The sequence below is a fragment of the Drosophila montana genome, unplaced genomic scaffold, assembly GCF_035044405.1.
Source record: "Drosophila montana isolate Dmon_TW-CO22-7 unplaced genomic scaffold, ASM3504440v1 contig_2127_1, whole genome shotgun sequence".
Lineage (NCBI taxonomy): Eukaryota > Metazoa > Arthropoda > Insecta > Diptera > Drosophilidae > Drosophila > Drosophila montana.
The window spans coordinates 1126274-1138448 of NW_026997035.1; the positions used below are offsets into that span (position 1 = coordinate 1126274).

At 39.6% G+C, this 12175-nt stretch overlaps 2 protein-coding genes across 5 annotated transcripts; one reads left to right on the top strand and one right to left on the bottom strand.

Annotated features, from left to right (window-relative positions):
• Nucleotides 1–36: 36 nt before the first annotated feature.
• On the top strand, nt 37–2769 carry LOC135427037 (fatty acyl-CoA reductase wat-like). The gene is made up of 5 exons (XM_064680453.1): nt 37–201; nt 989–1101; nt 1154–1670; nt 1734–2454; nt 2530–2769. The coding sequence occupies exons 1-5, from the start codon at nt 126–128 to the stop codon at nt 2615–2617; spliced, it is 1515 nt and encodes a 504-aa protein (XP_064536523.1). The 5' UTR covers nt 37–125; the 3' UTR covers nt 2618–2769.
• Nucleotides 2770–2897: 128 nt separating this feature from the next.
• Nucleotides 2898–8893, bottom strand: Ars2 (arsenic resistance protein 2). Of its 4 annotated transcripts, none has more exons than XM_064680450.1 (8): nt 8761–8893; nt 8234–8383; nt 7966–8162; nt 7627–7909; nt 6785–6851; nt 4644–6715; nt 4475–4582; nt 2898–3273 (listed from the first exon to the last, which is right to left on the bottom strand). In XM_064680450.1, the coding sequence occupies exons 2-8, from the start codon at nt 8371–8373 to the stop codon at nt 3204–3206; spliced, it is 2937 nt and encodes a 978-aa protein (XP_064536520.1). In that variant the 5' UTR covers nt 8374–8383; nt 8761–8893; the 3' UTR covers nt 2898–3203. The 4 variants fall into 4 exon arrangements, with proteins under 4 accessions (XP_064536520.1, XP_064536519.1, XP_064536521.1 ...); XM_064680449.1 differs by lacking the exon at nt 2898–3273 and adding an exon at nt 3407–3736; XM_064680451.1 differs by lacking the exons at nt 2898–3273; nt 7627–7909; nt 7966–8162; nt 8234–8383; nt 8761–8893 and adding exons at nt 3407–3736; nt 7110–7272.
• Between the last annotated feature and the right edge of the window lie 3282 nt (nt 8894–12175).

The following is a 12175-nucleotide window of genomic DNA, read 5'->3' on the forward strand; positions in this document are numbered from 1 at the left end:
AAAGGTTCGGCAAATATCTAAAACTTGCCATTTCAACGTCGACTCTTAAATCTGATATCAGTTTCCTTGAAAATCCCGCAGTTCTGTGTTAAATTTCGAGAAAAGTGTAAAGAACATAATTTAAAATGGAATCCGAAATTACGAAGTTTTTTGAAGACAAAACGATTTTTTTAACCGGTGCTAGTGGATTTTTGGGAGGAGGTATTATAAAATATGTTGTGGCTTTTCTTCTCTAACGCATTTCACATCAATATTTAAATAAAACGATAAAGAAGGGCTATCTTCAGCAAGCCGAAGATTTAATACCCTTGCAGACCCAATCTTTTCATAATGCTCATAGTGCTTTGCCCGTATCTAAGAAGCACAGCGAAAATAGTTAATGCCGAGTATGGTTAAGATATCTTGAAAAACAAAAAAGTTTCCCATACAACAACTTAATTTTCGACCGATCGTTCTTATGGCAGCTATATAATATAGTGGTCCAATGTTGATAGGATTTTGCATATACATATACGAGGGGCATAATAAAACTAATAAATGCCGAGTTTGATCAAGATATCTTGATAAACAAAAATTTTGTTCATACAAGAACCTACTTTTCCACTGGTCGTTCCTATGGCAGCTATATGATATAGTGGTCCGATCCAGCTGGTTTTGACATATGTACTGCGTGCAACAGAAAGACGGACTTCTGCAAAGGTTCATAAATATAGATTTAAAACTGAGAAACTAGTTCGCATGGAAACAGACAGACGGACATGGCTATATCGACTCGGCTGTTGATACTGATCAAGAATATATATATTCTTTATGGGGTCTCAGATGTCTCCTTCTATGCGTTACACATTTCACGACAAAATTATAATACCCTCTGCAAGGGTATAATGAGCTTTGCAAAGTGCTGCATTATTTGAATACTTTAATGGTTCGGTTCGAGTTCGAAACGTTGGGTCAGGGTTTATAGTCCAGAAAAATTATTTTCTTTCAGCTACCATTGAGAAATTACTGCGTGCAACAGAGGTAAAGCGCATCTATGTATTGATAAGACCAAAACGTGGCAAGGACACACAGGAGCGCATTGCCGGATGGAAAACCAATCCCGTGAGTAGCCACAGCCGAGCAGAGCCGAGTAACATAGCCTCCTACTCCATAGCTTTTTGAGGTGCTACTCAAAGCCAAGCCGAACATATTGGAGCGCGTGGTGGCCATAGAGGGGGACTGCAAGGAGCCTGATCTGGGCATCAGCCCGACGGATCGCGATCTGCTGACGCAGCAGGTGGAGCTGGTGTTGCACGGCGCGGCAACTGTCAACTTTACAGAGCCGCTGCATGTGGCATTGGACATCAATACGCGTGCCACTCACCAGATGCTGCAGCTGGCCAAGCAGATGCACCGTTTAGTGGCATTCGTGCACGTATCCACGGCCTTTTCCAACTGTGTGATCCACCACAATACGGAACGCTATTATCCGGAGCACTTGAGCTGCAGCGCTGAAAAGGTGTTGGCACTAAGGCAAATGCTGGGAAAGGACACGGATTTGTTCGATAAGATGGCTCCCGTGCTGCTCGACAGGTTTCCCAATACATACACCTATACAAAGGCTCTGGCCGAGCAGTTGGTCCAGACGGAGGCGGGGGATTTGCCGGTGTGCATCTTTCGTCCAGCTTCCAGTAGGTTGAACTAGTTTATTCTCTCATGTTTATTGTTAATGATCCTTTTTCCCAACTTCTCAGTTGTGGCGAGCAATAAGGAGCCTGTTTCCGGCTGGATAGACAATATATACGGACCCATTGCTATACTTTATGGCGTCTCATATGGTATTTTACGTGTCGCCCCCCTCAATCTGAATGGTGAATCCAACATTGTACCCGTGGACGGCTGTGCCAATCTGGTGCTGTCCTGTGCCTGGCGCACGGCCATCGAGGCGGCACAGCGCAAAGAACAGGTCATTGAAAGCCCCCCTGTCATATACAACTATGCACCCAGCGCTGAAAACGTAATTAATAATAGGGAATTCATAGGCGCTGTGAAAAGAAAACGTCACGTTTTTCCCATGACGAAGGTGATGTGGTATCCGTTCCTGCACACCACCACCATACCCTGGCTCTTTAAATTGGCAACCATCTTTTATCATCTGCTGCCCGCCTACATCATTGATCTATATCTGCGCCTGCGCGGGCAGAAGCCACGCATGGTGGCTATATACGAGAAGATCCACAGGAATATCGATGCAGTCCAACACTTTATGATCAACAACTGGAGCTTTGAGACTCACAACACGGATCGGCTGTGGAAATCTATGTCTGCAGTGGATCAGCAGCTCTTTGAGTTCGATATGAAATCCCTCGATTGGAATAGTTATTTTGATCGCGCCTTGTTCGGCATGCGCATTTATCTCTGCAAGGAGGAACCAACTAAAGAGTCTATAGAGCTCGGTCGTAAGAAAATGAAACGGTACGTGGAGAGCTTCGGCTTTAAATTAGGTCGATATATGTATCATTTATGAAATGAACTTATTTTTAATTTCAGGTTTCTTATACTTCATCGACTCTTGCAATTCAGCCTTTTATGTGTTGCTATTGCCATTGTCAGATGGCTGCTACGCCTGTTTCTATAATCATATAGTATATATAAACATATATAAATTAAGCTTAAGTACACAAATAGTTTATGGCTTACTTCTAAGGAATTGGAAATAATATTAATTTCTGTGTTTTATATGATTACTCAATAAATGAAAATATATCAGGAGCATCCACCTATCTACAAGATGATCTTATCTATATAAGGCCATTATTCTATAGTGGTACCACAGAGTACCATATAGAGGACTCATTGAGCATATAAGTAGCATGATCTTTAACAAATGATATCATATCAATATTATAATATAGAACTTCAATTTAAACAGTTATCTTTTATTAAAATTAAAAATTCCATGATGACAAACAACTTTTATTTAGTTTTTCTTTTTTCTCCAAGCAATACAAAACAATTAGCGTAGATTAGAACCATGCAAAACATCTGACGTTAAAAACGGTTTTTCTTCTTTTCAGTTTTCTTTTTTGTGTTTTAATAATTTAAGTTTCAAGATGGTTAAGAAATGTCTTTAGAAATCTCTGTTCGATTATTATTTGTTCAATGCGTGAGCTTTGTTTATTATACACTAATATAATTTATAGTCTATTGTGTGGGGCATTATCTTAGTACGGCTCTTGGGGCGCGTCCAAGTCCCGGTAGTGTGATCTGGCGCGATAATCAAAACCACCGGGTCTGCAAGCAACGAGAATGAATGTTGTTTAGAGTAAGGAATTATTTGTACACAAATCTTATATAGTAAAACCAAACATTTATTGTAATTCGTCGAAAGTTTGCGGTTGCATAATTGAAAGCATCAGAATCGATATTTTATTAATTGAAAAATTAAAATCTTTAATTAGGTCCTTTGGGGTATTCATTTTTTACAATCGGCATATTGTACAAAGATAAAAATAAATATCTTTACACATAATTTATGTAATAATTTGCATTTAGTTTTTTGTAGGTCCCCATTAGCTAGGCATTGCTTAAATTGCTTTTTAGAACTGAGCTTGAAAATTGTATTTAGCGTTTATTATCTGTGTGTGGTTTCTGCTTTTTGTGCTAATCAATTAATTAGTCAAACATATCGGAATTAACGGGCGCATCCAAATCATGGTAACCGATAAGCCGGCGTTGGTGTTCCAAGGGCATTTCTCTGCAAAAAATTTGCGACACAAGAAAGTTGTGACAAATTTCGTTTTAAGACCAACAACAAAAATGAAAGCAAAATTATAGAAGGCATATAGAAAATTTAGGACAAATACACTAGGGTTTTTTATCAGGCTAATGCTGTGGGTGTGTTAGAAAAATGAATTAAGAAAAACCTTGTCTGCTTGCACAACAAGAGAAGCAAGTCTCTGAATATGGTTCAACCTACTCCTAAAATACGATTTCGAATTTCCGTCTTGATAATAATTACAAAATTAAAGCATTGAGCAGGCGGTCTATGTATAATTATATTTTAAGCTCAGACAACGTTATGGCCACTGTTACTGGGACATGATTGCTAAAAAGCCAGCAATATGAATGAATTTTTAATAGATTTGCAGTTTGCCAAAAACAAACATTTCATGAAATAAAAATATTTATATATATAGATATATATATACATATCACATATAAGCCTAAATTTAATAACTGTTGGTTTTATTAAAGGCACGAAGGTATATCGAGGATCGTGAAGGATGCAAAAAGCAAGAACCATGAACCGATTTATAAACCGGTTTGTAAGACAGACATAGACAAAGGTTAATATACATCCAATTCTCCTCTAGAGTCAGGAGCTAAGCGGCTGCTGTCAAGCCTTTTGAGTTCAGCTCCCTTCTGATTCAACCTGCGTAGGGCTGAATTCCCTAACGGACTTAAGGCTATGCAAATAAATAAAGCAACTGACCTGCGCACTGGAGGAAAATTGCGTCCGCCGCGTCCACCGCCGCCCATCATGGGCGGTGCAAATCCGTAGGGCATAGCTGAGAAGGGGGGATACATGGGCGGCCGATAGCTGCAGAAGCAAAAAACATTTTATAGTGCATAAACAGTTTTATATATTTTAGCCTACTCACCCGCCGGCACCACGTCCAGACTCTGATTCAGTACGCTTGGAGCTGCCCGGATGCTCGGGCAGCTGTGGCCGCTTGGGGTCACGCAAGTAATTGTTGAAATATTGCACCTCCTTGCGCACCTCGTCCACCTTCTCGTCGTGCTTGTTGAAGATGTGCTTGCGTATGAACTCGGGACCCTTGAACTTTTTGCCCGACAGAGGGCACAGCCACTTATCCTTGGCCAGTTCCTGTGTATTGGCCTGCACGAATTTCTCCACCTCGGATTCGGGATTCTTGGCACCCAGCTCTTTGATTTCATCATCGCTCAGCTGAACGCTCTTGGTTAAAAACTGCTGCAGCTTACCGTCGTAGGCCTTGATGTATTCCTGGACATCGTTGCTGGTGACACGCATAGGCGGTGGACCACGTGCGTGTATGATACCGCAGCGATTTGGCATCTCATCCTCGTACGGATATTCGCAGTGATTATAGTAGTCCACCGAGTGCACAATGCGCAAATAGAGCACCAGACGATCCAGAACCAAAATTAGCTGCTCATCCCGTTCAATGGGCTCGCCCTCGCCATCTTTGTTATCGCCGGCCAAGCCCAACAGTTCCTCCTCCTCAGCAGAGGCTTCTTCGATGAGGTAATCGGTTATGTTTTGAAGCACCGGATTTTTGGAGTTGAAGCCATATGTGGTCGAATTGCCGCCGCTGCCATTGGTTGCCTCCGCGCTGGGCTTGCTTGCCGTATCCGGCTGCTGCTGCGAGGGGTCTGCCTCGCTCCATAGCTTAAAACGTTCATCCAGATTCATGGCAATCTTTGCGCACAGCTTGATGTCAGCGCGAACAATCTGCTTGTGCGCTGTGATGCCATTGGCGGGACGCACACGTCGACTCAAATCCCGATTGACAATGGCGCCCATTTCGCAGTCGCGCAAACGCTGATTGTTCAGGCTCCAACAGATCTCCTTGATGTTAACGTCGCGCGTAAATGTTATCCAGCCGCGGCGATACCAGCGTCGCTCCACCAGCGGATCGGCAATGGCCACGCGCAAATACCCACTAAAGCGGGTGCAAATCGCTTCGATTTCTGCCTTCGTTATTGACGGCGCCAAATTGCGTAGGAAAATGGACGAGGTGCGATGCAATGCACGTGGCTGTGATCCGTCCTTTACCTTGTCCAAATCGATTGTCTCGGTCACATCATCCGCTGTTGATTTCGTCTCCAGCTCGGTTTTGTCTGTTTTCTCTGCCTCCTCCCCATTTTCAGCTGCTGCTGACTCGTCCGTTTGCAGCTCCGCTGGCTGCTCCGTATCTTTTTCCTGCTGCTCTTCGCTCAGTTCACTTTTGATAACTGCCGCATCCTTGAGAGCAGTGCCGCTCTCAGGTTGGGGACTGTCGGGTGGCAGCTGATTGGCTTTGGCGACCGTTGCTGCCTCCTCTTTGTCTTTTTGTGCCTCTGCTTTTTGATCGGCGCGCAAACCCTCCTCCACATCATATTTCGCTTTCAGCTTCTCATCGTCTGAGTCCGTGTCCGACTCGAAACTGGATGAAGATGAGCTATCATCGTCGCTGCTGTTGCGATTTCGTTTCTTGATTTTTTTCTTCTTTAACTTTTTATCGCTGCCGCTTTTAACCGAGTCATCATCGCCTTGCTCTTTGGCCGGCTTTGCAGTCACTATTTCTGTTTGCTGCTCGATTTTAGCTGCCTCTGGGACCGCAGCCATCTCATCGTTCTCATCATCCCAGTTCTCCTCATCGGAGTTAGCAGGCCGCAGGCTCTTGCGCTGCGGCGACACAACCACTGGCAGAACCTCATCAGCGCCTTTCTCAGATTTGGTCTGGTTGGGACTTTCAGGCTCTCGCTTGGCGACAACTGTGGCTTCTGTCGATTCTGATTTGCGCTCATATACAACTGGCGTATCTTTGGGCTTTTCGTCGAGTATCTTAAGATCTTCATCGGTGCCGCCTTCCAGTTTAATCACACAAGTGTCCAGGACTCGCACCAAAGCATCCGCCTGCGAGGAATCCACCTTGACGCTGCCAATAGTGCCGTTCTCGAGTAGTTCCAGAAATACATCGGTGCGTCTCTGTTAACGCATGCAATATACATCGAGATATTTACATATATACATATAATAAAGCCACTCGCGAGTTACCTTCAAAAAGCCGCGTTGCTCCTCGCTGCGTCGCACACTGTCTTCGGGATGGTATTTGTTTTTGAACCTGTGAAAGACAAAATTCAGTTTAAAATCAAACGTTTCTTGGCCAGGTATGTCAAATATGCTATATAATATTAATAAGAGTTGAAAGTACGGCTCATGAGTGACTCTATATTTGATATATATAGCAAGTTTGTAGACATAAATTCCGGCGCATCCTCTGGCTAGTGGACATCCAAGTATTTAATTAGTCGTACACAGTTTGATTTGAATTTTGTTTAGGTTTAGCTGTTGCATATGTACATATTACCCAAGGTCTTACCTTTGCAAGCGCATTCATAATGTGTATATGTATATGCGCTATGTGCATACGTTTATATATATTTAGGCATTTGCTCGCAACGAATTTAAATAGATCGCGGTTTCAAAAATATAAACACACCCACGGCATTGCTCGCCGGGTAATTTAAATTTTAAGTTATTCTTTCATTTTTATATAGTATGTGCTTCTATTGAGACAGAGGCAGAGAGGCAAAGGCTGAGGCCGAATCAGTGTCTCGTCTCGTCTCTGACTCTCAGTTCGCAAAACGCCATAAAACCCATAAAAAGCTGCAGAGAAAAACTTAATAATAAGTATACAAGAGGGTTATGAATTTTGTGATTGCAGTCACGCTGAGAGTTAATTTGCAATTAAATTAAAATTTTAAGAACAAATTAATTGGAATGTGAAGTTTAGGACGGACCTCTTCAGAGCCTGCCACTGCGTTGGATGCGGTTGCTCTTTGCGCGTTGTTGTTGTTGTCATTTTTCTTGGGTACTCAAGACCCGCTGCTACTCACCATTCCTCATCCTTGTGCGCCACAAAGAACTCGTTTAACTGCTGTCGCTTAAAGTCCGTCTTGTATTCGGTGTACTTTCGCATCACTTCCGAGTCAGATATGTTCTCGTCCTGCGTGTCCAGAAATTGTTTTAACGTTAGCATCGCTGGCTGTGTTTGTGTGTCGCTGTTGACGACATTGGGCGCTGATTCACGGGCCGAGGACGGATGACCCGAATGAGAGTAGGCCGAGTGCAGCGATTGATAGTGATCATTCCAGGCCTGCACTAGGTACGGATCGTAGCCTGCATGGGCACAAATACCATATAGAGCTGAGGAGTAACATTTTTTCTAAACTTACCAAAGCGTGGATTAGACCTCATTTCGCTGTCGCCCCAGTCAGGTCGCATGCGTTTCGCAGGCGGCATCTCTCGTCCCGGCGAGCCGTAGCGCGGACGTGGTCCGGAGCCACGATACTCACTGTAATCTGGGCGATGACGTGCACCGCCGCCGCCACCGCCACCACCACCTGCAGCCGAACTGCCTCGAAATGGATTCCTAGCGAGCAGAGCAGAGCATATGTTTAAGTGCTGCAACACACACACACCGAGAGACCACACATTACTTACCGCTCGGACCACTCGTCCCGGGAATTGGCACCACCGCCCATAGGTCGACGTTCGTCCCGCCGTTCGGGCCTGTAGCTGTCGCGTTCGCCGCGGAATTTATCACGCCGCTTGCGATCGTATTCATCATCCGAATCAGCCATTGGTGGTTGTCTGCAAAACAAGCAGAACAGCATTAATTATCAATTATCAAGTGAAAGCTGCATATTGACTTGTTTCACTTTTGCCACCGACATAACCTCAAACTCGATTTGGCTCCTAGTATAATCAGCCATAGCTAAGCAGAAGGCTTACTTAAAACAAGCCTTATTCATGCAAGAATTCAATAAATAGGCCAACAATGTTAACATTGATTGTTTTTTTTTTACACAGAACACTAAATGCCGCCATCTTGCCGCCTCCGCCAGCCGTATGAAAAACGCTTACGTGTTGTCTGCGACACAGTATACAACAAGGGCATATATAGCCATATTCTGGTATATTGCAATTGCATATGCGCAACTTATATTGCCTGTTTTTGGCATATTTACCTTTTATTTAACTATTTGTAGGCTTTATTTCAATTTTATTGTCTTACAGTGCGGCGTCTAAAATGGGATGTAGATATGGCAGTAATTAATATCGATATATCGATACATTGCAAACAGTGCTGCCAGATTGCTGTTAGGTTGCTGAGTGAGTAGCAACGAAATGTTGCTAACAGACTCGATCTTTGGAGCTTCGATAAATCGATATGTTAGCGCAAAACCAGACAGATTTAAAAATTCAAATTGAAAACTTGCAAATCGTTTGAACATATTTTAAATATATATATATATATTTTTTATTTTATTACACGTTTCATATATATCGTATATATAGACTTTTGTTATTATATTATATTTATACGTATATGTACAGCTTAGTTTTAAAACTATTTAAAGTGTCTGTGTAGTCTCTAAGCCTATGTAGATCTTTAATGTATGTAATTAATTTCAAAAATGTATTTATATGCGCCGTAGACTTGCATATTACTCAGTTTTAGTTAATGCGCTGCCACTCGATCGCCCAAAAGTTACACATAAATAGCAAACTACATTAACTTGTACATATCTGTTAATGTATATATATATATATACCTTTTCTGAAACTTAAGTCAAGTTATACTCGAAGTATAAAAGTTGTTTTTTTTTTTTGGTTTTGTAATTTTTCGTTTAAGTTCAAGTGTTATTTGTTTGTTTTGTTTTAGCAATACATAATTGTTGATTTGAATGAAAGTAATGAAAGTTCAAAACTAAATGTCAGTTTGATAGATGTACTTACGAGTAGGCAAGTATAAGTATAAGTATGTCTATGTAGATAGATCAATGCACCTTAAGTTCTCAATAAACAACAAGCTAACCTCTTGTGTTAGTGTACCAAATATTTTATATGCTTGATAATAAGTATAATCATATATAATCATAATTAAGTATGCATTTTGTAATTGTTTGTTCGGTTTAAATTCTAACAATCTCTACATCTCTCTCATTTTAATTAAATACGGCTTTCGAAAATCGTAAAAAGCAATAAACAAAACTCGAAAACTTGCCAAATTAAAAACGTGTTGATACTTAAAGCAGGCACGCGCCAGATTCCTTCCAACTTTATAACCTATCTCTATAAGACTTGCTGCTTGCAATAGGAGCTAAGATATATAACTTAAGGGTTTTTCTTTTGGCAGTGTAGCGTTTAAATCAAAAACATTCAACCATAGAATTTCAGAGCCAACCAATAAGAATAACAATTAGGGGAAAAGAGTTTTATCAAATGCTGATTTTGTTTGTGTTTTTTTAATTTAAAATCCCTTCAAGTTGTCGTTTCCGTTTACGTATCTTGTGTTGTTTGTCTGCTTTTTATTTAGAATATGTAATTGAATATATATTATTTTTGTTACTGCTTTAATTATTTTTTGTTTTTTTTTTTTCTCGTAACACTAAAATGCCATCAATTCAGTTTTAAGTTGTATTTTTCCGGGTCAGCTTCTTCTAGTTTCAAAAAAGTATATCTATCCAGCTAACTTCATTGGAATAATGTGCGTTGTTTCTGCATCTGCATCTGCATCTCGTTCTCGTTCTCGTTATTTTAAATTTTAAATGTATTTAGTTTTTACTCGTATCGATCGTAGACTTGAACTTGTGTTTTTGGTAATTCTATATATCGTAGATAATTATGTACTCGTTCGTATATTACTGATTGCTACACATTGCAAATGAAATTTGACATATTGACATTTTCGTCTATTTTTGTATCTCTAATAATAACGTAAATCTGTATGATTAGATATTTTATTGTATTTGTATTTTTATATGTTGTTTTTTTTTGGTTTTTGTTTTGTCAATTTTGGCAGTGAGAAAACTACACAACTTAAAACTTAACTCGTTTTAGCGTACATTTTGTGATTGGAGAAGCAATATTGTTATTTTTGCACAAGATCGGCTCAATAGAAATTTCGTTCAATATTTTCGAGACTAATCTTGTGTGAAAAAATATGCAGTGTGATTTCTTTGTTTGTTTGTTTTTTTTTTTATTTATTTTCATTTAGATTTATGATTTGCCACCTGCTAACCATCGAGTGCTGCAAAACAGGTACCTCTAAAAAGGCGTTAGGAGTTTTGTTATCATATTATCGAACTGAAAGTTGGGATAATTAAATTGCTTTCTTTGACATTGTTTGGTTTTTTTGTGCTTTGGTTAGAGACTTGAAGGAAAAACAAAGTTCATATTGTATGTACTTTAAATGTATGTATATTTGTGGTTAGCTGCTGCTGCTAAGGTCTCGCTTGTAGTTACGTTTATTATTAATGCTCAAAAACCTTTCAATCGTGTTTCATTTGAATGTTTCGTTTGAGGTAGTTTTCAATTCAGGATCAATATCTACAAGTTGAACACAAAACTCTCGTATAATTTTGCTTCCTTTTAAGGTTTAGGCTTAGCTGTGTGCTTAATATGGGGGAGGTTTACTTTCGTTTTTCCGGATCATAGACATATCTTCTAGGCGTAAGTAGGTATGTAAGTAGTTATGGGCAAAACAAGTTACAAGTTACAAGTTACACGTAACAGAAAACAGTGCATAAAAATTAAATAAACTTCTCGTTTTTCAATCATTTCATTTTCGTTTTCATGAATTTCAAAAATCTACATAACGATTTGCTTTTTGTTTCTTTTCTTTTCGTTTCGTTTCGTTTCTTATGCTTTGTTAGTCATATTATATGAATGGATATCTCAACAAGTTGTTACTTTATTTATATACCTTATGTTCATCTTTATAATTTTGTCAGGTTGCTTTTTTTGTATGTTTCGTATTTGTTGCTTGTCATAATGCTTCATATCGAGCGAGAGTTACGTACATACATATTTACAGTTTGGCTTAGGTATAGGTTCTTTTTATTTCATATTTCTTTTTGGATAATTTATAAGTGTATTATGGTATTATCAAAGTTGAAAGAAATGTTTTAGCGAGGGCGCGAGGAGTTTAATTGGTATTATTATTAATTTTTAGGGTTACTTTTTTGGTTACTTAACTTATATTTTATTCACACTTGACATGACATCAGCCTGTTTAAGTACTTTTTTTTTTTTTTTTTTGCATTATGTTTTTATATATATATTAGAATTTAGAATTAATGAATTACTTAAAACGTTTTTAGCAAATTATTTTGTATCATCTAAAGCTATTTTATAGCGCGTCTTATGTTTCAATTATTTTTCTTGGGCTCTACTCTAAGGTTTCACCCATTTTAAAATCATTTCTGTTTGTTTTTGTTTTTCTAGTTTTCCAATTGGCATAACTAAAACTTGGACTACTACAAAAATAACTAAAGTCAATTTCCATTTCTTAACCCAAGCTGTTTCGCAATACTGCACACTCTCATTCTGTCAATTTTCTTTTATATTCCGAAAGAAAAAAATAGTTTCATAGTTTGC